Source organism: Colletotrichum siamense, assembly GCF_013390195.1.
Source record: "Colletotrichum siamense strain Cg363 chromosome Unknown KSG_Cg363_contig01, whole genome shotgun sequence".
Classification (NCBI taxonomy): Eukaryota; Fungi; Ascomycota; class Sordariomycetes; order Glomerellales; family Glomerellaceae; genus Colletotrichum; species Colletotrichum siamense.
In genome coordinates, this window is record NW_023501014.1 from 4806484 (window position 1) to 4834300 (window position 27817).

Sequence of the window (27817 nt, forward strand, 5' to 3'; positions counted from 1 at the left end):
CGAACCTGGGTCTCCAAGCCAGAAAATTGGCAAATGTTATTTGATTCGAGGATAGTGAGTAAATGAAGCGTATCCATATTCATGTTGCGTCCAGTCGTATTTACGATAATTCTTGGCACGGAATTGTACGAGTTGGGTATCTTGTCTTTTAAACTCCGAAAATGCTTGTCCCTGTCAACGCCGCCAGCTTGCAGTACTTCCTAACAACTCTGAACCATACCTTCCATCCTATTGAGGCGGGTCAGGCAGCCAGAAGACAACTTCCTGGTCAGCCGTCGCGAAGAAGTTGTACCGAGGGTTGAATGCCAGCACTGCCGCCTCTCGCTTGTCCTCCAAAGTCCAGGCGGGGTTGAGAGTCTTGGTTTCGTTCGGCGGCGCCAAGGTATCCCATACCAAGACATCCTTTTTGGTACCACTGAGCACAAATCTACCATCCACCGAGAAGCAACATTCACCGCTGCTCTCCACCGTGGCAGGATCGATTCTCGAAACACCATTGTAAGTAGCATTTACGCCTTCACCCGCAGCCAATCGTCGAGTGCCGCCTTCAGGCTTGCGGAGATAGGCCTTCAGGCTGCCATCAAAAGCATCAATGAGGAAGTGGCCACTCCCACGCGTGCCGACAAGCACGTGCTTTCCATCGTTCGAAAACTCCAGTTTAGTCCAGCCCCTGATCACAAACTGGGGGTCTACGTGTCTGCCCACATCGACCAGGTCGAAAGTCGCGAAGGGCGCCTTGTCGTAGTTGCGACAGTCGTACAGCAGCACATTTCCGCTACTTGGAGAAGCGACTGCGAAAGTTTGTCCCGAGGGATCGTATGCGGCAAGGTATGGCGTATTGAGGAAAAGCTGGCCGCACCACTGCTTTGTGGATACATCCCACAGGCGGACTGTGTTGTCCTGGCTGCAGGAGATGAAGTTATCAGCTCCTGGGTGCACTGCAATATCTGTCACACTCTTCTCGTGGCCCTCGAAGTATCTGATGAAGGAGTTGTCGTGGGTGGCAAGGTAGCGAATCTGGTCTATTTCGACTGTCAGCGTCTCCAGCCCTCCCTACCGCTACTCAAATCCTTCTCACCATTCTGTTTTGTGCTCGCATAAAGAATGCTTGAACTTGTATGGGTGAACTTTGCCAGCTTTACGCCATATTTCTTGCTTAAGAGACTCTTTTCATGCCGTCCCTCCTTCACGTTGTAGATCTGAATGGTCTCGTCGCTTTCGGATGTCATAAGAAGCTCACCCGGATCGTCGAAGTCAAGCGAGAGAATATGAGGTTGCGGCCGACCGTCTTTGATGTCATCCCTCTTGAATAACTGGAAAGAGGTGTAAGCGCCACCCGTTTCTGACTGATTGAGGTGTCATGAGACCTGCCTACCTTTGTAGGACGAAACGTCGAGACAACATCGCTCAATTGAGAAGTGTTGTTTGCGTTCAGCGATCGCGTGATATTCAACGAAGTTCCATTGGCAGGAGTAGAGTCCCGGTAATCCAGATCCATGGGTGTCGAAGCCATGACGACGGGTGAGAGGCGAATTGCCGGCTCTTTCAGTGCAATTGGCGTTGTGGCGGTGGGCAGCAGCGTCGTAGATCGAGCTTGTCAAGCTGCCCTAGGTTCGTTGACCCGGAGGCTTCAATGCCTTGAGTTGGCTTGGGAAATGACAACTCCGATCAGAGCCAAACTCTGGAGTCTTGGTGGGTTTGTTGCAAGAAGGCGTGTGGACTGTTGGTGAACGTGGCGCCAGAGCAATGCGGATGCAGAAGACGTGATTGCGGCTGCGGCGACGGCTACAACAGCGAGGAAATTGGAAGCTCCAAGAGTTGGCGGGGCAAGGAGCTTCCAGGGGGGGTCTGTGATGCCCTTGTTCTGTAGGTACGTGCCTCGACTCAGTTCAGCCACGTCCTAACACCACACGCGGCCGTAGAGCTAGCACAGAGGAATCCCCTAGCAAAGGTAGCAAGCCACACCAGGGCAGTTGGCCCACAAGAGTGCAACGACCTGCGATGACGACCGACTCTGCATTGCAAACTGCCTCACTGGCAATGGGCCAGCTAAAGCAACGCCCCCATTTCCGCCAGGATCCGGGGTACCGGTTTAGGCCGCTGCTGTCCGTCAACCCTGCCAATTGGCAGCCCCGAACGCCGGGATCGGCAATGGCTATCCACGGCCGTCGTCGCTGGACAAGAAAAATTCCCATTTTCTCTTCCGCGCGCGGAGCTTAGTATACCCTACCTGCGACCCCCAGAAGCCCAAGAGTCAATTCGTCCTGTCTGGTGCCAACCCGACCTGCCCATATTATCATCTTGCATCGCGACTTTGTTGACTCAAAAAGTGCGCGACAACCTGGTGTTGGGCTCTGGCTAGAAGGAGTGAATATGTAAGACCTGCTCGCCGCTTGACTGCCTCGTTTCTGCTTCTGCGTTGTTTGGCTGGGCGTCAGCCCACCGTGGTAGATTTCCAGCTGTTCCTTCGCGTTGCTAACCCCCATCGTGCTGTCTCCAGGTCCTAAGGTTCCGAACGGTGTCACTCTTTTACTACAATTTACCGACAACCCCAGTCGCCATTGCAAATGCGATCAGCTACACCTGCTTGATACCCTTTTATATTCTACTCGCGCAGCAAGACCGGCGCAATGTCGACAACCTTAGGGCAAGTTGCGGCCCGCAGACCGGCAATCCGCGAGATGGCGCAGCTAACCATCGAAACAGCGCCTTCATCGCCGGCGGCATTGCCGCCTGCGGTGCCGTGACGGCTACACATCCCTTTGAGACTGTCAAAATTCGGTTCGTCCCGGCGCTGCTTGCCCTCCCCCCATGTTGGCGCTGCCGCAGTGCGCTGACCCCTCTTCGACGACATCTAGAATGCAATTGCAAGGCGAATTGAAGGACAAGGGCCATCAGCCCCATCAGTACCGCGGACCTCTGCAGGGTGTATCTGTCATCGTCAGGAATGAGGGCGTTCGGGGCATCTACCGTGGTATCGGCTGCGCGTACGTCTACCAGGTCCTGCTAAACGGTTGCCGTCTAGGCTTTTACGAGCCCATGCGCCACGGCCTCGCCTCCTTGATCTACAATGATGGCAGTAAGCAAAGCTTGGGTATCAACATGTTCTGCGGTGCTGGATCGGGAATAATGGGAGCTGCTGCCGGTAGCCCCTTCTTCCTTGTGAAGACCCGGTTACAGAGTTTCTCTCCTTTCCTACCCGTCGGCACACAGCACAAATACCGCAACGCTTGGAACGGCCTCAGTTCGATCTACCATAACGAGGGAGTTCGCGGTCTCTACCGCGGTGTTGGCGCCGCCATGATTAGAACCGGTTTTGGAAGCTCTGTCCAGCTGCCCACCTACTTCTTTGCCAAGAGGAGATTAGTCCGCCATCTGGGCATGGAAGAGGGCCTTCCTCTGCACCTTGCCAGCAGTACTGTCAGCGGTTTCGTTGTTTGCTGCGTAATGCATCCTCCTGGTATGCGACCGTTTGATGACGAATATTATTGAATGAGTTTTACTGATGTTCACTGACAGACACCATCATGTCCCGACTGTACAACCAAAACGGAAACCTGTACAAGGGAGTTTTTGACTGCCTGTCTAAGACCGTCCGCACCGAGGGACTGTTCGCCATTTACAAGGGATTCCTGCCTCACCTGGCCAGAATTCTCCCCCACACCATCTTGACCCTGACCTTGGCCGAGCAAACGAACAAGCTGATTAGGAAGCTCGAAGATCGCATCCTGCCTACGGCCGCCCTGCAAAACCCGTGATTAAAAACCGATCTTGTACTTACTGAATCAGCGTTTGCATGTATAGAGTTCAAAAGAGCTGGATAGACTTGATGGACCCGTCATGGCCGGTGATGGCTGGGGTTCAGGAAAGCGGCAGGGAAGAGGCCAAGCTCTGAGAAGGGGACGTGGGGAGGCCTCTCTGTTTGATCTACCCATATATAGACCGTTCGCACCCGTAACATAATCGTCCTGCAGTTTCCTTGCGCTTCACATCATCCGGATCCTCGCCAATCTCTCCCTTCCACCTGGCGTAGCCATGCTCGTCCAGATCCATTCCGCAGAGTGCACACGCATCACCGGCATTCTCTCGTATGAGCTTGCCAGTGGTGCGAACGACATTGGCGACGACCGATGGATAGCTCTCTTCCACCTCCTCGAAATACCGGGTCATGACGTCCTCGATGCTCAATTCTCTATGCGACACGATAGTGCTGCTACTCGAACCCGCGTCTTGAATCAGCTCCCTGATCGGTGGTTGGACGAGTCCAGTATACGTAGTCACTTCCCGCTTGAAAACATCTCTCAATAGGTAGTAGACAGGGAACGTCGTCTTCTGAGTTCCGCTGGCTGGCTGGCCTTCTTCCGACTGCTCCTTCGAGCGTGGAAACGTCGTGATGGGAACTTGTCCGTCATTCACTTGCAAGGGCACCGCAAAACCCCTCCCTTTCGCCGTCTCCGCCAGTGTCAGTTCGGCCAAGGCGGTTGTCGTGCAGCCAAGAAGCAGCGCGTGGCATTCCTTGTCTATGGCCAGCGACAGCAACAGATGCCGCACGAGCAGCCTCAAGATGTCCACCCTCGATGTCACAGATGGCAGCGCTTCGAGCATGGCTCTGACCTGCTGCGAGGGCCCGAGGTCCTTCTGCAGAGCCGGTAGTACAGACCAGTCTATCGTATCTAGCCTGAGAGCGTCACTCAGTGGCACGCATTGCATGGACAGGTTGGGAAATCTTTCCTCGTACTTGTCCAGCAATTGGCTCGCGGGGGGCTTTGCCGATGACTGCGAAGCGCCCGATAGGTCCGTGTCGATGTGGATGGCGTGCACCTCATAGGCGACGCGTAACTTTCTGTCATGGAGGCTCTGGAGGTTCTTGTCCAGCACCTGTACCATGGCCGCAGACGAATGTCCGAAGGAAAGACCGAGGAGGTACTTTCCTTTGGCGTTTGGCTTGTTTCCGATCTTCTCCTTGGCCTCCTTCCATGGCTTGCCAAGAGCCTTTACCACTCGCTGGGCAATGTGTGCCTCATAGCAGGTTCTGAGAGAACAATCAGCACGGGACTTCCAAAATGTAGAGGTGTTCAAACTCGATAGCTTACTCGCACAGCGGGTCCTTTCTTACCGTCAGAACCGTCGGTATCTTGCATCGCCGGCAAGGTCGTGGCTCAGTGTTTCCGCTCATACTTGCGAGTTGGGCTGCGACAGAGATTGGGTTTGGCCTCGTTCGGCAGCGGAGGAAAAAAAAATATCGGCCCGGAATGAGTGTATGACACAACAGTATTTAAGCTCGCCTATGGCCGTGTGCTCTGGTTGCGTGTTGTTGCACACGCGACGGGATAGTTTTGGCTGTTTAGTTGTGAAGAAAAATAATTCAACTTTTGGGTTCCGCCACTCAAAGTTGACTCACAAAATTTGCAGTGGAATTTTTCCGGGCCAAGTTCTCAGAGTCCTCCTAACTTCTCACTTCACACCAGACGTGTGTTTGGGCTTCATCAACAAATCGAGACTACCATGGCCAGATTAATTATTTTGCCTTTGCCTATGCTTTCTGGCACAAAACGCCCCTCGTTCATGGACATGACAATACCACCAATACATGCAACACGCGGGTGCAAGATCGCCACTTCGAACCGTGTCTTGCACAAACTAGACTCCTGCTCACGACGAATATATGAAGCGACCGAGGTCATGATGCAGCGTCCGTATTCTATATGGAACCGACTTAAAGTTGTCGACGTGGTCCCAAAGTTTTTTAGGCACCAGTTCGGTTTGAATCTCCAATGGCCCCGCCACCCTCGATCGCATGAAAGCTCAGCAGAAGAGCCGCACACCGTGAGCCGCGAGCCCTTTTATGGCTTGTGGAAGTATCATTGGCATTGCCTTGCTTTTTCCTGTAACCCGGCTACGGTCAATTTTGCCACATTTGGCGGGATGCTTCCCTACTTAATCGTCGCATATGGGCAGAAGTTGTTTTTTTCGCTCCACACTCCTCACTATTGCCCACCGGCGAGATGGTTTCCGGTTCGTAGGTAGCAGACGTAAGATAAGTAGGAATAGATGTGCTCGCCGTCTGACTGATTCGGCGGGAGGTGCAGGTTGCAACTTCCGTTTTCGGCAGTTCCAAACTCGGCTGGTTCAAGAGGCACAGAGTCTCTCGCGAAGCCTTGTCTCGATCTCATTTGACTGTGTCTCGCTCGCCATCAACCAGAGGCGCGTCAAATCCTCGGGTTGCAAAATTCTCGCCTTCAATGAACTATCGCAAGAGAGCCTCACCCCGCTCGCTTCTGTCAACGACCACATCGACCTTCTTCTTCCCATGTTGTGAACACCAACTACGATCTGCTCTTTGCCATGGCTGCCGAAGATAACACATCTGAACGTATTCTGCGAGACATCAAGGCAGAATTGGCCAGCACACCGTACAACTTCGGTTCTGCTCGACTGCTCACCGGAGGAACAGCGAATTTCATCTACCAGGCGCGCCTGAATCAACCTCTTCCTGGTGGGACGTCGGAAGTGGCCATCGAGCACGGCGAAGAATTCGTCCGCCAAAGCCCAGGCTTCAAGCTCACTACCTCCCGTTGCGTATGTAGCCCTCTCGTATTGTGCACTGCCTCTAACTCTGACCGCCACTCAGCGCATCGAGGAGTCTTGTCTTAAGTATCTAGCGGCGTTTCTGCCGTACATAAACTCGAATGTCTCAGTAACCACGCCGAAGTTATTCTATTTCAACAGAGACACCAACACGCAAGTGCAAGACTGCCAGCCAACCCCGCTCAGCCTCAAGCTCTACGCGATTGAGCACTTTGCACTCTCGCATTAGTAAGAGCTCAATGTCTCGAGATTGGTCTCGGAATTGGCCAATGGCTCCGACAATTCCACGACTGGAGCAACTCGCCGGCACAATCCAACCTGCGTGAGACTGCTTTGGCGAACAAGGACATGCAGTCTATCAAGCATTGGGCCAACTACCAGCAGCTTCCGAACGCGATGAAAAGACATCCGACGGTATTTCGTGGTTGTGGAGACATCTTCAATGCCATCGTGGGAAAGTCGACCGAGGAATTGATAGACCAGAAAAGTCTCCAGGTCACCCACGGGGACTTCTGGACGGGAAAGTGCGTGATCTGGGTCAAACTTGTCAGCAGCATGCACTAATACTCGGAATAGCATTCTCTTGCAAGGGGTACGGTGGGAATGGCGGCGTATGCATCTCTTTGTGATAGACTGGGAGATGTTCCAGGTTGCCCTCACACCGTTGGATTTCGGTCAGATGATTGCAGAGCTTTATCAGCTGAAGCTGTACAAAAACCTGGATGCGGGCCTATGGTTGATTGAAGGCTTCACCAAAGGCTATGGTGATGTTGATGACAGTTTCGCCTTCAGAACGTTACTTCATGTCGGCGTGCATCTCATTGGTTTTGGAACCACTGTGCCCGATTGGGGTGATGCAGAACAGGGAGAGAAAGTAGCAGTAGCAGGACGGGAAATTGTATTAGGTGCTTGGGCAAAAAGTCGGCGGTTGTTCGACGACCACCCGCTTGGTTGCATTTTCTGTTCAGCTTAAGGCGGCAGGGTCAGAGATGGACGTGTGCCCTGGACATGGGTGCTCGATCAGACGGAAGATGTAAAGGCCCTCCCTGTTCAAATGTCCACTGTGCCGTGTCTTTCACGGTCGGACACACATGCAAGACCTGAATGAAAAACAGAAGGACCGACATGAGACGGCAGTAGTCAAAAGAGAGGGTCGGCCTCGAAGGATCAGAGTCAAGTGAGAAATGAGCAGGATGAATAGTGCGCTGTAGAAGCCAAGCCACGGACGCAAGAGAGAATAACGGCCAGCCATCGGGCCGCACCGGGCTGAGGCACTAGCATCTGCCAAATCCCGACATGATTGTAGTCGAAAGCCACGAAAGACCGGTGGCAAGCCACGGAACATGAGCTTATCTGAGCGTTTCACCGCTCTTCTGCGTTGTTTGTTTGAATTGTGGGATGCGGGAGGGAAGAAGAGAGTAAGCGAGCGAGAACCTAGGCAATGACGGGGGAGGTTGGTATATCCAGGGTGAGGAGAAGAAGAGTGGTTCCTCTTGTGCCGTAGAGCGGATAGAGGCGGGAGGCCGGGATGGCACAACGTCACGATGTTTTGATGGCCGGGCCGTCCTCTCATACACTACATGGAATAGTCTTGGCGAGGCGCAGGAGTGCCATATCCTATGGGTGGTTGGACAAGGGCGCGGGCTATCGGGGCTGGGAGAAGGAGGTTGAAGTGAGGCACCATATTCGGCACCCCCCGGTCCCTTATTCGGCACCCCCCAGCTAACAGAAAAAAACTAGTATCTCAGCAGAATATAAACAGAATACCGAACGCTTAAGGATAACCCTAATTTACTTATAACCCTAATTACCTAACTTAACCCTAATTACTTAACTACGTATCTTTTATAATTTTTCTTGATTTTCTATGATTTTTCTTTGAATTTTTAGAACGTTTTTCGTTATTTACGCGTAAATAAGTGCAAATGTTAGTGCGGATGGCTATATACTGGTTTTAGGTGGGCGAGTATCTAGCGTGCATAGCTTTTTTTTGTATGGGCGTACTGCTAAAAAGGGTTTAAATGGGTGCCGAAGAAGCGACTGGGGGGTGCCGAATATGGCTCCTCGTTGAAGTAGTGCAACGAAATGAGGCTCTCTGCTCGGGGTAATTGCTTGATTATGACGGCGGCGGCACGACGTGGACATTGAAAGTGCGCAGTCTGCCTAAGCGCGCGTTCGCGCGCGCCCGGGCCAATGTCAGGCCAAGTCAAGGCGCTTAATCATGACGCCGGTCGACTGATTGGAAGCGGCAAGCATCAGACATGTGAGAGCGCAAGACGCGCCGAGTTGGCTTACTGATGGACAGTGGCATATCATTGTCAAGGTTCCACAGCCTCTGTGCTCTCGCAAGCGGACGATGCAGGGCAACCCTTAGCACAAAGCGCAAGACCCAACTGAAAGGAATTCTGGAGAATGGAAGCATGTTCGGACCATCAGAAACAACACCAATGCACGGAAAAGAGCAAAACACACAAATCTCAAAACTGTTCCTCTTCTGGCGGGGTGGGTTGAAGGACAAGATGGGACGGGCATGGCAGTTGGGGTACTTCAAACAGGGACTCCCGCGGACTGGCGGGTCTCGGGGTCATCGATGGTTAAATTCGTTCTCCATGAGACAGAGTCCCCCCTTTTCCTCTTCCCAAAGGGTCTGGGCCCGGGGGGGAAGCACGATCCCAACCGATTTGTCCAAGAGACTCGAATGTGAAACGGGGCGGTGCTTGTCGCTCAGTGCTTCACAGTTTTCTTGGCTTCTTCTTTGCGTGTTCCACGTCCATGAGCGACAGGAGGGTGGTGGTCAGTCAATCTATTAGTCGTTCTACCTGCTCCTTGAAGAATAAACCAGAGCAACATCAGCAGAGAGAGAGACAGAGAGAGGGGGGGGGGGGGGGGGGAAACGCTTGGGCACTTTGTGACCCGCCCGGCGGCCCCCTTGGTGGAGCTAGGCCGTTCCACAGCACACTGCAGTGTCCCAACCACCCTTTCCCCGTCTCCAAGACCTGTCACCTTGAATCTTCTATTCTGTTTGAATCCGTTGTCAACCAGTCATGGTCGAGCTGGGGACCTGACCTGACTCCAGCGGACAACTACCCCTCGCAGGTCCATGTCGACGCAGTGAGTTGTTAATGAAGAGTGGCCCTCGAGAGTAATGCAGGCGCCGCCGTCTTCATCTCATCAATGCCAAGTCCGCCTTCGTGGCCGCAACAGTCCAGTTCAGTCAGCGAATTCCTACTCCGTAGGTAGTGTACATTGCATTGAGGAGGCTCCACGGTCTAATTTTGTCACTCACCACTGCCACTACCTTACCTAGGTAGGTATCTTATGGGAGTACGTAGCTACACTTTTCGCAGGCGGGCCTTCTTCAGATGGCGGCACTCCAGTGAACGAATCCCGGCCTTGGATGGAGGGCACCTACTATGTAGGCACGGCAGAGCAGGTTCCATCTCCCTCCTTCCCTCTGCGCTCTGCCTGCGACATCGCTGCGCCGATCAGCGCCCCCGTCAAAGCTTAACTCGGGGGTGCCGCCTTTCATCCTTCGTACCAATTACCTACCTACCTACCATAGAGAGTGCCTACCTTGCCCCAGGTGCCTACCTAAGGTAAGGAGGTTCCTTACATACCTAGGCACCTCGAAGGAGGTAGCTTTTGTTTTGTTGGTTGTGCTCACGAGCAAGCAAGCAACAAGGAGGTCATCGTCACTGCCCGTTGCTCTCGCTCTTTGGCTCCCCGTCACCCGTCGAGAGGGCCCGCAGCATCCGCCATGCCCTTTCTTTAGAGCCAGCCTGCCCTGACCTCATCGCTACTTTCCACCACGGCCCATCCGTTTTATTAGCTTTCCCTTTCCGTCCCTCGTGTGTCTTTACTAGAACTTCATATTCGGACATATTATCCACGCCCAACACAACGCCATCCATTCCCACAACACGCCCAAGTACAACACTAAAACGCAGACGCTTGCCGCTGGCATAAATCTCCGGGCACGCACGCACGCTCACACACCACACACACATACACACATACACACATACACACCGCATCTTACCAAGTACCCATCCGCACAAATCCCTTGCTGTCTTTTGCCATTGCTCATCGCACCCGTCTCTAAAACTCGAGATTCGTCTCCTTTTCTTGGCATCCCAAGTTTCACCACTCAAATACTTCTTCACACACAGTCCCCTTCCCCTTTTCGCCATCACCATCCGTGCTAGGGACAAACAACTTCTCCTCATTCACTCTCTCGCCCACACGGCATTCTCTCACTTCCCCTCCTCTCAACACTGTGCGCAGCCTGTCTTGTCTCGTCCCGTCTCGCCTACACTCGTTTCCCACCCCACGTGTGCCCAAACGCCTGCATTCGCCTTTTGCTTTTTTAAGATACAGGCAAGGGCAGCTTAGATATCCAGACACGGTCCCTGGCTCCAGTCGTACGCTACCCTACGCTGCGGTAGCAGCACCCCCCAAATAATAAAGCCACCGACACGCGACTCCCACTCGACATCCACTTCCAGCCACCCCAACTTTTACCTCGCCCACCATCGAGATACCGCCTTCGGGTACCTTACGGTACGGATCACCTCACGGAACACCTGGCCCGCCGCCCGATTTTTCCTGCTTGCGTCTGGGTTGTGGAACGAACGCCCATCTTCCGCTCTTCTCATCCATCTGTCCGTCGTGTTTGTACGCTCGAACACCGAATGGTTCAACTATTGATGCGCGACTACACGCGATTGCCAACCCGCTTACAACCACGATCACTCGACAAGAATTGAATTGTCGCAATGGCAATGGCGCAAACCCAAGTCCAAACACTCCCTACGCCTATCATCGACGTTTCCATACCCCCTTCCTCCATATCTCTGCCGAATGACCCCAATTCGCGGATGCGCAGTCGTCTCGCGCTGGACACTTATTCTTCGCCCGTGAACCAGAACGGCAGCTTCGAGTTTGACCGCGTTGTCAAAAGCGGTTACCTGCAGAAACGCACCCAGAAGACAAAGGTTTGTCCGAATGCCACCGCAACACGACGTGCGACACCTCTGACTGTTTCCCTAGGCCTGGAAGTCAATCTACCTTGTCCTGCGTCCTACCTCACTCTCCATCTACAGATCCGATAAGGAGGACAAGCTGCGACACAAGCTATACCTCGCCGACTTAACGGCTGTTGCCCTTTTGAAAGATCCCAAAAATAAGAGAAAGAACGTTTTTGGCATATTCTCCCCGGCTAAAAACTACCACCTCCAGGCTAGCAGTGGCAATGACGCAGAGAAGTGGGTAGAACTGATCAGGAACCATGCGCGTATTGAAGAAGAGGACGGTGAGCTCCTGCTTGCTAGTCCCATTGGTGGTCGCCGACAATCCTACATGGCAGCACCAAGTAGTTCTGGGCAGGGTGCGGAAACTACCAGACCCGAGAGGCTGGCATCTAGCTCACCAGAACCATTGGAGCCCCCGGTACCACGATTTGTCGGCTCGGACCGTCGCCGCCCTTCGCAGATGGCGGATTCAGCAGGCTACTCTGGCAACGAGTTGGCGTCACACTCCGATTTCTCCGATAACGACATTCAACGCATTCAAGGCATGTCTATCGAGGATTTGGCGGTGCAATCTCCAGGCGACGGCGAAGGTCTGACATCCCGGCCTAGCCTCGGGAATCGTAACGCGAGCCAGGTCAGTGGCCTCAACTTCGACCAAGACCCGGATCGCGTCATTTGGCAAGGCTGGCTCTGGTTCCTCCGCAGCAAGGGCGGTGTCAGACAGTGGAAAAACCTCTGGGGTGTATTGCGGCCGCGAAATTTTATTCTCTACAAGGACGAATCCGAGTATACGGCCCAGTTCATCAGGCCAATGTCAGCGATAGTCAACGTAGTCGACATCGACCCCGTGAGCAAGTCAAAAACGCACTGCCTCCAGCTCATCACCGAGGAGAAGAGTTACCGATTCTGTGCTCACGACGAGGAATCGCTGATTCACTGCCTGGGCGCTTTCAAAAGCCTCTTCGCCAAGAGGAGGGAGCTTGAGGTTCGTGCCGCAGCTTCAGAACCACTGCCGACGTCTGCGGCATGAGCCAGCATTGGCGAAATCCAGAGTTTTATTTTCGGAGCGGGCGTTTCGCGTTGCATCATTCTTATCCACGACGCATGAAGCTACGATGTATATGGGACTTCACGGAGTCTAGGAAAATATTGTTTTTGGGAGGAAACGGCATTCAGCTGTTGCTGAGGGAACACCACCGACGGCGAAGGGACTCTACACCGATGCGCTCTCTTTGGGGCACGAGGAGACTGTCGATGGATCCCCTTCTATCGTTGAACATGTTAGTATGTTAAGTGTACCAAGTTTACTACGGTAGCCGGTAGCTGCCGACCGTCTTCCATGAGGAAACGGACGATGAATAATGATAAAATAAACACTTCAGAAACCATGCTTGGTTTTCAATCTGCCGTTGAAGGGAGTCTCGTGAAATCGGGCGCAGTGACGTCCTTGTTGATCGCCAAGAGACGCAAGAACGTCGCGAAATGACTCTAATTTCTCACCTTGTACCTTGGTCACTTGATGGTCTAGTTACCTATTGAAGACTGGGAATTATCCAGCCAGAGCCAAGCTTCACCGATCCAGCGTAGCACGGACAGGAACCACCAATGATGTTCAGGAAGTATCGTCAACTGGATAAGTCACCAAGAGCCGGCCCAAGAGTGGCACACGCGAGAGTCTCCATCGAGGGTAGCCATCGGTGCAGTTGGATGAAGGCTTGTGGCGAATGAAAGGGCGCCGGGGGGCCAGGCCGGCCAGCACAGCACAGCTCGGTCGGGTGACGTGGGCTCTCCTTCGGACGGTCCAATCGCGCGGTGGCCCGGGCGCAGCCGCGACCTTCCTCTTGTTCGTCCGTGGTGGCTGCCACCTCCACACCAACCCTCCGTGTTTATCCACCTTCATTCATGCCGTCCCTGGGCGAGACATCCAATCACACGCTGTGACGGCCATGTGTCCAGCAGAGAGCTCCCCTGCCGCTTGCGGGCAAGACCTTGACGAGTGTCGAGGCACAACCGTCTTCTCGTTTCTCGTTCGCTGCCGTTTTGGCCTTATTAACGTCCAACTCTTGATTGTCCCTGACCACAGCCTGCCTGAGTGAGGGATACGACCCTGCAGCTCAAGTCAGCTTTCATCCGAGCCCACCTGCTTTCGAGGACTGACAGGTCGAATTTCCCATGCGCACGAGTCCACGGTCTGGAGGCGAATGTGGATGATGGCTGGCTGCCTCTATTCGTCTTCGTCTGGCCGGATTTGTGGTCTCTGAGGTGAGTTTGGGAAGGTGGGAACGGTCGCGTGCTGTTTGCTATGTGTGCTTGGCTCCAGTGACTATGTATATCTCACCAACTACCCCCGTTCATGTGCTCCGTGTTGGATTGGCCCCAGAGTTGCGGCCCGGCTGTAAGCTCTTGTCTCTGGAAACTCTCAGCTGCCAACTCGGAGTTGGGAAGAACGTCCTCGTGGTTCGATAATACCTGTTGTAAGCCAGGTAAGAACTTCTTCAGCAGCTCCAGATGGATGCCTGAGTCTCGACTAATAATCCTTCGTTCAACCCCCATCACTCACTTGATCCCGTCTCTTTTCAACACCTGTGTTTGTATTACATGCTTTGTTCTCCATGCGCATAGGCTACATTGGTGGCTTCAAGTTTCGAAATCTGTATTGTTACATCCCCCGAGTATCCTGGCTAGAGGCTGTATTACTGGCAAGCCCGTTGGGTCTTGTACCGAGCCCAATCACGGGGTCACCCGCCAACTTCTCGCAAAGATGAGGCTCCTGCTTCAGCTATGGGCCTTAAGCTGGCTCGTCATTCCCGCCCTCACTCAAGAGCCGCAGACACCTCTTTTCTCAACAAGTCGCTGGATCACGGACTCCGCCAACAAACGCGTCAAGCTTCGCTGCATCAACTGGGCGGGCCACATGGAGGTCAACCTTCCAGAGGGCCTACACAAGCAGTCTATCGACTACCTGGCTGATTGGATAAAGCAAGAGGGTTTCAACTGCGTCCGTCTCACATTCTCAACTGATCACGCCTTGAACCCGGATGTCGGGGTCCGGGATTCCTTCACGAATGGTGCCAAGGCAGCAGGCGTCGCGGAGGCAGACCTTCTGAAGCTCTACGACCAGGCGGTTCAAAAGAACCCCTTCCTTGCTGAATTGAACATCACGCAGCGTGATGTGTTTGCACGCGTCATTGACGTCCTCTGGGAGCGAGACATCATGACAATCCTCGACAACCACGTCAGCAAAGCAAGCTGGTGCTGTAACCTCGACGACGGAAACGGGTGGTGGAAGGACGCCAGGTTCTACTGGGCCGCCAACAGTCGCTACTTTGATACGGACGAGTGGCTCGCGGGACTGCAGCAAGTATCGATGTGGGCTTCCACGAGACCGGGCGTCATCGCCATATCGATTCGCAACGAGCTCCGCGCGACATGGACCCAGATCCCCTTTGCCGCCGACCAGTGGTACGGTTACGTGACCCGCGGGGCCAAGGCGGTTCATGAGGCGAATGCGAACGTGCTCGTCATCATCGGCGGCCTCAACTCGGCCACCGATTTCTCACCCCTGCATACAAAGACGCTAGACACGTCGGCCTGGAAGGGGAAGAACGTTTGGGAGGCGCACAGCTACAGCTTCACCGTCACGACGCCCAGCTTTGGAGACTGCAATGTCGAGCGCACAGAGTACGGCGCCCTGTTTGGGTTTGTGCTGGAGCAGGGTGAAGGCTACACCGGCCCGTTGTTCTTGTCCGAGTTTGGCGTGGGCATGAGTGGCGGCCCAGAGGACGGTTTATCGGCCGAGGACCACGCCTATTTGACCTGCCTTGTTGGGTATCTGGAGGGGAACGATGCGGACTGGGCACTGTGGGCGATTCAGGGGACATACTATGTGCGGAACAAAGTCGTCGATTTCAACGAGACGTGGGGGGCGCTGGACAGTGACTGGAAGGGATGGAGAAACCCACTAGTCAAAGGCTTGTTGGGCAATATCTTTTCCGTGACACAGGGCCCGTAGAATAGTTTCTGGACGGATGACAGGAATCGAAGCGTCTCCTGACAGGTTTATGCATATAGCCACGAGGCTCCTAATGGTTCCCCTATTATCTTTAATACCTGTCTCGCCTCTTGTCATGTCGTCATCGGACTATCGGGGCAAGAGTTCTTTCTCATGGAAGTCAACCAGCCTGTGCAAAAGGAGGTCAGAATTCAAGATTTTCACAGGATTCGAAACAATGAGATGAGGGCTGTTCAGGGTCGACGGGTGAGTCCGAGAAGCGGATATTTATCAGTATTTGGGTATCAAACATCTGCCACCTCAGTTATGAGTATCTATAATTTACAGCCACTTGGGCGCGGGGTACTCTATGATGTCGCCTCCTTCACTTCCTCAGACTGGTCGGCTTTTCCCTCCACCTCGGCTTCCTTATCTTGCGCAGGCTCTTCGGCTCGTGGTACATCAGACGGTGCGTCAGTCATGGGTGCATCGGCGTCAGCCTCGGCCGCCTCGTCCGCTACAGGCTTATCTCCATCACCAGCTTGGCCGTTGGCAACATTTTCCTCTTGCGTGCTGTAGATGTGACACTCAAAACTCCTGAAGGTTGACTCAAGATCCTCATTCGTCAGAACCAAGTCAAAGCCCTCTTTGACATTTGACTCCGTGTCAAAATAGGGGGCAGACTTGGAGAGGATGTTTTGCACATCGTCTTTGTACTTGCCAGATTTCTTCACCCGCTCTTCCAGAACCTCCTTACTAGGTGGTAGCAGGAGAACAAACCGAGCTGCGAAGCCAAGGTCCCGGACCTGTTGAACAGCCTGTGAAATGATTAGAAACGTTCGAAGACGACGATGGCGGTGACGTTTTACCTCGCTATCCATGTACATTATCGGGACCTTTCCTCCCTCGATAACGGTCTCTACAGCCTTCCTGCTCGTACCATAGTCCATATCACCGACAGTCGTGAACTCCAGCAACGCATCGCCGTCTCTCATCATGTTGAAGGCCTGCGCGTCCACAAAGTGAAAATGTTGGCCTCCCACCTCGCCTTCTCGCGCCTTTCTGGTGGTGTGTCGAGGCACTCGTGTAAACAATCCAGGATGCTTCTCAGCCAATAGGCCAAAGACAGATGCCATACCAGCTCCTGGTGGCCCTGATATGATGATGGGCCGCTTGTCTGCTGGCATTTCGTCGCTATTGGGGGCCTCTTCCGCAGCTATATCGGCCTCATCTGCATCAATAGGCTCCTCGAATATAGCATCGATCTTGTCTGGGTCATCAATGTTGTCAAACAAAGTTAGCCTTGTCTTGCTGGCTATTCTGAGAGCTCGCCAACTCTTGCTGGCTTTGCTCTCGACGGCAGCGGCCTTTGTTTGGTTGTTCGTGGGCATCTCGATCTCGAAGTCATCGTCAGCTATCTTCCTTTTGAACCCCTCCAGCTCCGGCAAGCTGTATCTCTCCTCGGCCTTGAGTTTCTGCATCGCCGTCTCCTCATTGCCCTCTTCGAGGAAGCCAAGGGGCAAAGAACCCATTGGCATGGATCTCAGACGCTTCTTCGTAGCTGTGCGCTGTGCGCCTTTCTTCGCCTCGAGAAATGTCTCAGGAGACACTGGCGGCAGCTCTATCGATGGGCAGTTCTCTGATTTCCACCGAATCCAATTCTTATCTCTAGCGAGAACAGTCTCAACAACACGGCTGAAGTACGGGCCGTCAGTCCCATGCTTGAGGTACTTCTCGACGATGACCCTCTTCGTCTCCGTCGCCCATTTCGTCTGCCACGCGTTAGTAGCTTTCCTGAGCTTCGGATTCGGGTAACCAAGAGCTACTAACATCTTCGTCGCTAAGAACTTGGCCCACGTAGATGACCGACTTATTCTGCGCATTGCCGGCTAGTTTCTCCTTCACTTTGCTAGACAAGGATAGAAGGAAGTCCATGACGATCAGAGACTGAACGAGGATGTGTCTTCTAAACGATATATCGCTCATCTGCGAAGCAATGAGCACGATTTCTCCCCCATCGAAGCGCCGAAACATACCTCTAGCTCGAATAAATCCCGACTGGTCAGGTACTTTGGGTTGTATGAATTTGCCAGGTCACCCTCTTCTGCGTTTTCTCGTTTCCGCTTCAAGCTTCGCTGGGCCTCATCTACTGCCTTGGGCGGTCTTTGGCCCTGCTCGGCTTGAATCGCTCGGAAGGAGGTCATGGTCGCCTCCAAGCCGCGCTTGAAACCTGCCAGGTTATCTGGTTCAAAGAGCTTCTTTGGTTGGCTGAATGTCTCTTGGAGAGACCAGAAAAGAGGGTACAACACATCTGGGTCGAGTGGCTGATCGGCTTGGACTGGCTTTTTGGCATCAAACGAGACAGCCTTCGTCTGGGATTTCGCGTCCACATCGGCGACCTCCTTGGGCTGGTCCACGTCCATCTGATCGGCAGCGTCGTCGTCCTTGAAGCCGAGGTCATCGTAAACGGTCACGTTCTCAACATGGTATTCGCCTCGCAAGTTTACGGAGCTTTTGTCGCCGAGAGGAAAGCTCTGAAACATGAAGATAAACACCCGTCCGCAAAATGCCGTGTCCTCCGCGCGAGAAAGACGGCGCAGAAGCTCATTACAGCTGCGCAGAATGACCAACTGTTTTTGCTTGAAGTGCTTGACAGTGATCCTTTCTCGCCTCGATTCGAGGAAATCAAATATCTTCCGGCATCCGGCAATGGTTTGGCTGTCCAAGAGCTCCTCCACCAACCAGAACAATAACGCGGGATCGCATTTCTCTTCGTCAGAAAGTATGATGAGCAAATCAAAAAGGTTCCAGACCTTAACGAAATCCGGAGATTCGATCGGTGTTGTAGCCTGTCGGCAACGGCCGCTCGTTAGCTTTGATTCCAGGATTGCTCATGAAGTTGATGTACAATTAGGTTGCTGAACATGTCCCGCACAGCAGTCTCAATTATAGCGAATTGCTGCGCCTTGCTCTGGGCGCCGGTGGCGGGTGCATCTTCCTCTCCGGCAGGCTGCGAGATCTCCAGCACATAGCCAAGCTGGTTGTCAAGATCGCCAAAGTCTGCTTTGTGCAGTGCGGGTTCGATTGCGGGCGTGGACTTGACCTCCGTTGACCGGGCCAACAGACCTTCCAGCAGTTTTGCGAAGGAAACAACTCCAGGCACCTCGTGTCGGTGCGACGCAACGGCGGCCGGCATCTCGAGATTCGCGTGGCAGATAGTGCTCGGATCAGAAGCTGCGGATGAGATCGATGGCGCGTGCCATTCGCAAGGAAGCACCACCTGAGTGTGATCGTCCTAGGTTCGTGTGGATATGGGTGGTGGAAATTGTTGGTGTATGTACGTTAGGTAGTTGACAGCGGTGACGTTCGCGCAAGGCTGAGAAGTGGAAGACTTTCTAGGATCGATTGTTCAGAGCACAGGTAATAGGTATCGCAGTGGAAACAAACACACGGTGCAGTGAAGCAGAGACGCTAATGGCCCGTCGCGGTCCCATCATCCACTAAAGTGCCACTAAAGTGGAGGCTCTGTAAGGCACCTACCTTAGGTAGGTAAGGTAGGCACATCTGACGGAACTTTCCAACTGGCCTGGCCCAGAAGGTACTTTTAGGTACCTCCAGCCAGTCAGCAGGGGTTAAGGATCGCGTCGCGCATGGGGAATTTGGAAACGGGCATCCATGGATGAACTGCCAGAAATGCAAGGCTGAAATTTTTGGAGCTCTCAGGCTAAGCATCTCGACATTGTCAACACTTGCGCCTGCGCGCATCCCGACCCGACCCCGTACCTCTATTTTCTCGATTCGGAATGCGACCGCGAACCTTGGCGCCCAATTTGTCTTGATCAACATCGCCAGAAATGCCCACAGCCAAGCGGCAGAAGAAGAGCGGCGATGCTCAAGCTGCACCGTCTACCCGATCCAAAACAAAAGCTCCAGGCGATCGCCCGACCGTCGCCGATATCCAGGGCGAGAGCTCTTTTGCTCAATTAGCAAAGAAGCACTGGCTCAAGGCTACCAAGAAGCCAGCCAAGGTCAAGGTCAAGAACGATATTTTGAAGCAAGACATCTGGGATGTTTTGGAGCACGATGACTTCCCGTATAAGTCAATCTTGACATTGGAAAGCTTGCAGACATTGGAAAGGTATGCCACCATACACGCAAGCTGATGATAGCCTTGAATAACGAGAATGTGAAGTTGGCTATGGCCTGGATATACAGAAGAATCGTCCAATCACCACGTTTTGTTGGTGGTCCTCCTCGTAAATGTGAAGCGCCGCGAGCAGCTTGAGGCTTGGAGCATATTTGAAGATCGACCCGACGATTTCTCCAGTCTATTCCGCCGAGTTCTTTCGATGACACTCGACCAGACACTCTCGCCTACGATTAGAACCCACCTTTTATCTTTCTTGATCTCGGCGTTCCAGAGTCTCGACTGTGCTATCGTGAGAAAGGAGTGCGCGCCGTTGGTCTCTATCTCGATCTGGCACAACTTGTCAACGGAGGAGCTGCGGGAAGAAAAGCTTGAGCAAAATCCCCATGTGCGGAAAGCATGGCGGGCCGCTGGAAAGAGATACGATGCTGCTGAAGATGCCACGAAGGCAAAGCTGCGATTCGATCGGTCATGGTTGTACACTTTGATTCTGCATTTCTTGAGTTTGATCTACACGGAAAACGCAAAGCCAGGTATGATTTCAGCGTCAGGGAATGGAGGAGAGTTTCTCTGTGCTAATTAAGCCCAGATCAGGTTCTCTACTGCGAACGCCTCGTCGAGTTCTTGACCGACTTGCAGAGCCAGCTCCCAACTCGGCGCTACGTTAATTCTCTACTGATCGATCTGCATGTTTTGTCTGCCATGAGGCTGTCTCCCATGTTCAATGACGAAGACAGAAGCCTGCTGCGAGATCTCCATACACTTCTCCGTCACTACACGTATTTCACGATTGATGACCAAACGGGCGCGCAGCTTAGCCGGACAGAATCTTACGACAAGCATTGCGCAAATCTGTCACGACTACAGAAGGTGGCGCTAAAGCATTTCAAAGACAAGCTTACGGTGCTTGCATTATCGAACTATGGTTCCATCGACAAAAGGGATGAGCTCTCGAGCCTGTTGGAACCCTTGATCGATGAAGAGATAGTGGAATTGTCACGGTTGCTCCGTCTTCGGACCACTTATCCTGACTCCTTCAAGGTGAACATCGACAGGAAATTCCTCGTCGAGGTTATTCTGACCGCGTTTGAGAGGCGGAAGACTTTCCAAGAAGTAGCACGTGGCATGAGCCTGGTCCCAACTGAACAGTCTCTCTTTGAGAACAACATCATGAGGACCGATGATTACAATGGTTCTCACCCACTTGCCCTACCGAAACTCAACCTTCAGTATCTGTCTGTTGGTGACTTTCTGTGGAGGTCGTTGGTCTTGTACCGCGCCGAGTCCTTCTACGGCATCAGAAAAGACGTGGAGTCAGCCATTCGACGTCTTCGCCCCGAAAGCCGCAGACCCGGCGAGACAACTTTCCAAGGCTTCTCCAAGATGGCATTGCCGACAACAAAACCATCGTAAGTTATGGCGTTGTATGTTGGAGACCATTTACTAACCCACCCAGCATCCTCGAAGTCGCCCCGGCGCTCGTAGGTGATGATAAGCCATCTTTGGTTCGGGCAGAGATCTCGATTGATGTCCGTCGTTTGAATGACGGTATCAGGCGCGAGTGGGATTCTCTACGACCTGACGACGTGGTTTTCCTTATTGCTGTTCAGGCACCCGTTGCTAATAGCATCACCAACGGAGACGCTTCACATTCTGAGGCTGAAAAGCTTGGAATCATCTCCATCCGGTCGGCTGAAATCATCCAGATCACAGACGATAAGGGCAAGGTCGTGCGTCCTGGTTCTGCTTATCACGATAACCGGCGGAGGCTGCAGTTGAAATTGGATTCCAGAACGTACGCTTTGGATGCTGAAAAATCATCAGCAAACCCTCCCGAGGCCTATGCGAAGATCAATTTGATCATGCGCCGTAGCGGAAGGGAAAACAACTTCAAGCCAGTTTTGGAGTCTATCCGTAGCTTGACGCTTTCCGAAGTTCCAATTGCTTCGTGGATTCATGAAGTCTTCCTCGGGTACGGCGACCCAGCTGGAGCGACGTACAAGCAGTTGCCGAATCGAATTAAGACGATCGACTACCGCGATACTTTCTTGGACTGGCAGCATCTTACGGGGAGCTTGCCCGGAAAGATCGTTGAGCCAAGCGACGATGTCACCGGGAGCTTTGGCCCGCCTTACGTGCTGGAAACGGCCGAAAAACCGACAGTGGAGCCACCGTCAAAACCCTCCAAAAAACGCCGCCGTGGTGCTGAGCCGGCCTTGCTAGCAGATGTTGAGACTGTCAAGGTGTCGACCTACAGACCTCCGAACATGGGCCCTTATCCCGTCGACGCACCGAAGCTGAACACGGTGCGCTTTACTCCCTCGCAAGTAGAGGCAATCACTTCAGGAACGCAGCCCGGGCTTACGGTCATCGTGGGTCCGCCGGGTACGGGAAAGACAGACGTTGCCACGCAAATCATCAATAACATCTACCACAACTTCCCGCAGCAGAAGACGCTACTCATCGCACACAGCAATCAAGCCCTAAATCAATTGTTTACGAAGATTGTGGCCCTCGACATTGACGAGCGCCATCTTCTCCGCCTTGGGCATGGCGAAGAAGAGCTCTACACTGAGGGCAACTTCAGCAAACATGGAAGGGTAGAATCTTTCTTGGAGAACCGAGATCGATATCTGCAGGAGGTCAACCGTTTGGCCATCAGTCTCGGAGCCCCAGGCGCCCATGGCAATTCCGCTGAAACTGCTGGATATTTCAACTCTGTTTATGTCGAGCCAGCGTGGGCAAAGTTTACTGAAGTGATCAAGGACGGGGAACTAAGTGCTGCCAACATTGTCGCTGCCTTCCCCTTCCATCACTTCTTCTCAGATGCGCCTCAACCACTCTTCCCAACAGACGCAGACCGGGACGTCGTTCTCGAAATCGCCATTGGATGTTACCGTCACATTGAAAAGATCTTCTCCGAACTGGCTGACGCGATACCGTTCGAGATCCTGCGCCGTGAGAAAGACAAGGCAAACTATTTGCTCACTAACGAGGCTCGCGTGATTGCCATGACATCGACTCATGCAGCTATGAGGCGGGCAGAGATTGCGTCTCTTGGTTTCCACTACGACAATGTGGTCATGGAAGAAGCTGCGCAAATCACCGAAATTGAGAACTTCATCCCGCTGGCGATGCAGAAGCCCCAGAATGGACAAATGGCTCTGCAAAGAGTTGTCCTCTGCGGTGACCATTTCCAGAACTCTCCTGTCATCCAGAGCCTAGCTTTCCGCCACTACACAAACCTTGAGCAGTCTCTGTTTTCCCGACTCGTTCGTCTTGGGGTACCCACAATCACGTTGGATCAACAAGGAAGAGCTCGTCCATCTATTGCCAGCCTTTACTCGTGGCGGTACCCCAAACTTGGCAATCTGCCACATGTTGAGAGTGAAGGCGAGTACACCACGGCGAATGCGGGCTTCAAATACGACTACCAGTTCATCAATGTCCCTGACTACAAAGGTCGTGGAGAGACAGAGCCTACCCCCCATTTTGTTCAGAATCTGGGAGAAGCAGAGTATGCGGTGGCTGTCTACCAGTACATGCGTCTACTAGGCTATCCTGCCTCAAAAATCAGCATTCTCACGACATACGCTGGGCAGCGAGCCCTGGTAAAGGATGTCTTAGCCCACAGATGCGCTAACAAGACGATCTTTGGCATGCCCAAGGTTGTGACAACCGTGGACAAATACCAGGGCGAGCAGAACGACTGTAAGTTGGAAACAAACCAGTTGATGCCAACTTGATACTAACTAGCTCACAGACGTCATTCTGTCGCTGACCCGTACATCGAAAGTTGGATACTTGCGAGACATTCGCCGCATGACAGTAGCACTTTCGCGTGCGCGTCTAGGCCTCTACATCCTCGGCCGTCGTGAGACCTTCGAGGCTTGTTATGAACTAAGACAGGCGTTCGAGCAGCTTCTGGCTCGCCCTGATAAACTCATGCTAGTTACCGGCGAATTATGGCCGGCGGACAGACAGCTTGCTGGTATCGCAAAGGACGCGGTACCTGGGGAGGTCTGTATGGAAGGAGTGGAGCATCTTGGGCAGTACGTGTATGAGATGACCAACACCAAGGTCAAGCAAATGCAGGCGGAGGGTACGATGTCTGGTGGGGTCGAGATGGAGATACAAGAGACCCTTCTGGACGACGTTGAAGAGGTGGCAGAGGAAGACGATGACGTTGAGCCCCAGGATGCTGAGGAAGCCGAAGCGTGACAAGCACGCGGCGGGGCATCTCTGGGGAATTCTGGAGATGGACAACCCCTGCCGATAAGATGCAAGCGTGTCGATCAGTAGAAGTCGAAGCGGGGCGGATCTGATTATCAACTCGCCGAGATGGCTTTTTTTCCTGTCGAAGTTTTGAGGTTATGCGATGACTATGAAACGAGAGAGGTAAAGCCCTGGACATGTATATGGACCAAGAAAAATTCAAAGTAATGTTGATGCAATAGGCCACCGGGGATTTCACTATCCCACCGGCTTCTCTTGCTATGCCTGGGACACCGTTTCGATCCGCTTCATGACGATGCTCTTGCCTACGGCCCGTATGTAGTATATGCTGATGCAAGCTAAACAAAAACAAATGTTGCCGTTTTCTAGGATACGTCGTCGAATGTCTGACGCTGAGAGGACGAGGCAACTGATGAATGGATCTGTGATCTAAAAATAGAGGTAGGGTAATGTGGCACGGCCAGTCGCCGGAACAGGGGACGGACAGTCTCAGAACACAGTCTTGGGAAACTTCTGTTGCCCCTAGTCTTTGTGTGTATCAAATCAAAACACCATATTTTCTAGCGGCAAATGGGACCTGCGAAGCCGTTCACGGGTTCACGGGGTGGCTTGCGATATGTTAGCAGTGCGCGCGAAGTCGCCCTTTACGGTCTTGACCACAACCTCAATAGCGGGGAAGATACTCGCTGCAGCATGCATGGTGACGACACTCAGGTGCATTATGGAAGTTTGCCTGACTTCTCGGGGACAGAACGAGGCCGGGCGAAGACGGGGTTTTCTTGGGAACTAGAGCGAACGCGCCACCGGCAGCAGTGACAGTGCAAGCTGACAACATCAGCCCAGGGTTTGCGAGTGGCAACGGGTCGTGGATGCTTGGTTAGATGTTTGGATATGTTCAAGGCACCTTGTGTGACTGCAGGAGACGACCAAGTTAAAACTGTAAGAGTCAGCTTGCGCGAGTATGCGTGTCATGGAGACCACGGAACATGTCATTACTTGGCAGGTGGCAGGGGGAATAGAAAATTGCCGACGAATAGTGTGCGACCACTCAATGAATGAGAGAAAGAGAGCAGCAATTCCATACAGCCATCTAGGTGAAAAGCAACGATGGGATGAGTTTGTGAGCGAGAGAGAGAGATGACTCGCCCCAAACCTGAAGCAAGCCCCTTGGGAGCAAACACTCCACGTCTAAAATAGTGTTCCCGCCCGTTAGCGCTGTACTTTCATTCTCCTAGGACGGGGGAAAGCAACAGAATTGGTAGAGGCTTCCCAAGCGTCGTCATTAGCTAAATCTACCTGCTTCAACTTTCGAGTGCCTCCTGTCACTACAGTGTGCTTATCCAGGTTCATCTTCGCTCGGCAACAGGCTGATGTCAACCACCGATGTGGAAACCTCTTTACCTAAACTATGTATGTCAACGCGTCTGACACGCGTGACTCGTCACCAATCGGCCATATTTTTAATGGAAACGCAGGAAAAAGACGCCGCGAGAACGACTGGCAAATCATCGACGAGTCGCACTTCAAGAGCGTAGGGACGACAAGACGAAGAGTGCCTACCTAGCGGGACGTAGCTAATGGGGCTGACTGGAGCGATGGTAATGTTGGGACGCGACGACCACCACGCTATGTCGTGTCAGTACGTCATGCAATCAATTAACCGGTGGAATGAGAAATTGGTCCTCAACGACGGGATCACTTTGCGCGCCGTACTTTGGCTATTTCGACAACTCCCGTTCCGCGGCCCCTTTCATCCAAGCCCGGTCCTAAGTTCCTCAGTTTAAGCATTAGTCCCTTTGGTTTTGTAGGGTGTCTGGTTCACGAGCAACCACGAGCAAACTTCCATAGTGTAGAACCGTTAGCGTCCTACACAGATGGTCTGTGTCGTCTGGTCTGGTCTCGTCTGCGATCTGGGGCAAATGTACCAGGGTCTGGTACCTGCCTGGGCAATGGACCAGGTACCTTGGCATATCGCAGATCCCTCGCAAGACGAGGCATTAAGACGGAGTATACATGTAAGCAGCTCGGCGTGTGGGTGCCCGTTGCAGTCGTGCAGGCCCGTCGGAAGTCCCATCTCATCTCCTTCGGCTTGTAGGCCGTGCTCTCATTTACCCATCTCGACGCGTCGACACGTGTGATGGGTGATTGACGGGAAAACGATGCCGACCTGGGGCGTAGTGATGGGGAATTCTTTTGGGCGTGTCAACGGGTGAGAACACCAGCAAGATCAGACCATAGCCTGTCGTATCAGGATCAGCGGCCGACAGTCATTCAAATGAGCTTACGGACACTGTAAGCGAGGGTGTATGACTGCTATCGCCTCCGGACCTACCCAGTCGATGGCTACGGTGGCAACAGCGAAAGCCGTGTACTCTGCAGAATAGCCCGTCCGCTGTCCAGTTGGGATCGGATTGGGATTAGTACTCTGCAAATATCCATGGCAGCGATGACGATTTTCCTGGAATAAGGTAGTCGCTCAGAGCAGTCTGGTCTACGAAGACCTCTTCAAAGAAGACGAGGACAATGATGGATGGCAAAGTGCACGTGTCAGCCGCTCCGTGAAGCCCGGCATCTGCAGGGGTGTGAGCTCGACTAGGGTAGTGGTTTTTGGGGGTGCCCTTGTCCAGCCCTGCTCGACTCTGGTGTTGCTCCTTGTCCACTATCCAGGGTCCGTGTTTGAAACCGACCTCCAGAGCAATTTAAATTTTTCTTCTTGTTCTGCTGGCTCTTTTTTTTTTTTTTTTTTTTTTTTTTTTTTTTTTTTTTTTTTTTTCCCTTTTTTGGGTGCCCCTCCCCTTCACTCCTCTCTGTCCCTCTCTCCCTCACTGTCCCTTCCCCGGTGCCGCCGTGAGTGCGTGTAAGGGCTGTATGGGGATAGGTCAGGTAACGGTAACAATGCTTCAGGCTTCAGAGCTGCAGCACGTTGCAGACCGAGGTGATGTTGCTCCGTAGCCTGTACCTGCAACCGGAACGGACGTCTGGCATCTGGCACCTAAGTATCAGACTATCAGTGACGGCGTAGGTTTGGGATGGGAGACCGCTCCCGGCAGCAAACACCTCTCATCTTTCCTGGCTGGCATTGCATGGCAAGAAGATGAGGCACTCTTGCAGTGCAAACTCAACTCTACTACTGCATACTCCGTACGGAACCTACCTACTTGATAGCGGATGGGGATGATTGCTTGTAGTGCATTTTATGACTGTCTCTGTCAACCCTACCTGTTTCTAGTAAGACACCTAGGTAGCATTCTGTGGTCGAGGCTCTGTCCAAGACACAAGCGCAACAGGCAACGAACATCTGATGTTCGTATCTTCATACCAAACTGCCGGTCTCGGGCAGATCGGTACGTTATGGAAGGGTACTCCTCCAACTTCTTATTGAGCTCCCGACAGTTTCCTCAAAGACTGAATTTTCTACCTACCTACCTACGTATCCGTACCTATGGTGCTGTGGTGCACCGTAGCTGTGACCTGACCCACCGGCTGACCTGAAAATTCGCACTTCCACACAGTCTTGCCGACCTCCCGACACACAGCCCAGGTGACATCGCATCCAAGAAAGGGGAAGAAACAGGCAAATAAGAAGAAAAGGGCCATGCATGAGGGGGAAGAAGGAAGGGACAGTAAAAGCAATCTACCAGACAGTATCGAGAATTAAACTATTCGAGACGACATATCCTCACCAACTTCGGTTATGGTTTACGATGTTGAGCGCAAGACGGACAGAAGCAATAAGAAAATAAAAATAAAAATAAAAATAACAACAAGGCTAATTGCCATGAAAGAAGGGTCCTACCCGAGTTGTGCCAGAGTGGACGGCGATGA

At 52.9% G+C, this 27817-nt stretch overlaps 8 protein-coding genes across 8 annotated transcripts; 5 read left to right on the plus strand and 3 right to left on the minus strand.

Moving 5' to 3' along the window:
• Window positions 1-228: 228 nt before the first annotated feature.
• Window positions 229-1513, minus strand: Wdr82 (WD repeat-containing protein 82; the record flags this gene model as incomplete). Its single annotated transcript, XM_036633043.1, has 3 exons — window positions 229-1022; window positions 1079-1313; window positions 1376-1513. The coding sequence occupies 3 exons, from the start codon at window positions 1511-1513 to the stop codon at window positions 229-231; spliced, it is 1167 nt and encodes a 388-aa protein (XP_036502635.1).
• A 1298-nt stretch (window positions 1514-2811) lies between these two features.
• OAC1 (Mitochondrial oxaloacetate transport protein) lies at window positions 2812-3758 on the plus strand (the record flags this gene model as incomplete). Its single annotated transcript, XM_036633044.1, has 2 exons — window positions 2812-3460; window positions 3520-3758. 2 exons carry the CDS (start codon window positions 2812-2814, stop codon window positions 3756-3758), a joined length of 888 nt encoding a protein of 295 aa, XP_036502634.1.
• Window positions 3759-3927: 169 nt separating this feature from the next.
• On the minus strand, window positions 3928-5176 carry NCS2 (Cytoplasmic tRNA 2-thiolation protein 2; the record flags this gene model as incomplete). The annotated part of the gene is made up of 2 exons (XM_036633045.1): window positions 3928-5032; window positions 5094-5176. 2 exons carry the CDS (start codon window positions 5174-5176, stop codon window positions 3928-3930), a joined length of 1188 nt encoding a protein of 395 aa, XP_036502633.1.
• A 1169-nt stretch (window positions 5177-6345) lies between these two features.
• Window positions 6346-7561, plus strand: CGCS363_v001197 (uncharacterized protein; the record flags this gene model as incomplete). Its single annotated transcript, XM_036633046.1, has 4 exons — window positions 6346-6579; window positions 6632-6816; window positions 6885-7112; window positions 7165-7561. 4 exons carry the CDS (start codon window positions 6346-6348, stop codon window positions 7559-7561), a joined length of 1044 nt encoding a protein of 347 aa, XP_036502632.1.
• A 3802-nt stretch (window positions 7562-11363) lies between these two features.
• Window positions 11364-12648, plus strand: CGCS363_v001198 (putative PH domain-containing protein; the record flags this gene model as incomplete). The annotated part of the gene is made up of 2 exons (XM_036633047.1): window positions 11364-11582; window positions 11638-12648. The coding sequence occupies 2 exons, from the start codon at window positions 11364-11366 to the stop codon at window positions 12646-12648; spliced, it is 1230 nt and encodes a 409-aa protein (XP_036502637.1).
• A 1731-nt stretch (window positions 12649-14379) lies between these two features.
• Window positions 14380-15630, plus strand: GH5FP-2 (Glycosyl hydrolase 5 family protein; the record flags this gene model as incomplete). The annotated part of the gene is made up of 1 exon (XM_036633048.1): window positions 14380-15630. The coding sequence occupies one exon, from the start codon at window positions 14380-14382 to the stop codon at window positions 15628-15630; it is 1251 nt and encodes a 416-aa protein (XP_036502636.1).
• Window positions 15631-15977: 347 nt separating this feature from the next.
• CGCS363_v001200 (Uncharacterized protein) lies at window positions 15978-18805 on the minus strand (the record flags this gene model as incomplete). The annotated part of the gene is made up of 5 exons (XM_036633049.1): window positions 15978-16427; window positions 16479-17381; window positions 17440-17595; window positions 17646-18458; window positions 18518-18805. 5 exons carry the CDS (start codon window positions 18803-18805, stop codon window positions 15978-15980), a joined length of 2610 nt encoding a protein of 869 aa, XP_036502545.1.
• A 658-nt stretch (window positions 18806-19463) lies between these two features.
• Window positions 19464-23977, plus strand: AQR (RNA helicase aquarius; the record flags this gene model as incomplete). The annotated part of the gene is made up of 5 exons (XM_036633050.1): window positions 19464-19747; window positions 19802-20289; window positions 20346-21165; window positions 21213-23467; window positions 23520-23977. The coding sequence occupies 5 exons, from the start codon at window positions 19464-19466 to the stop codon at window positions 23975-23977; spliced, it is 4305 nt and encodes a 1434-aa protein (XP_036502544.1).
• Window positions 23978-27817: the final 3840 nt, after the last annotated feature.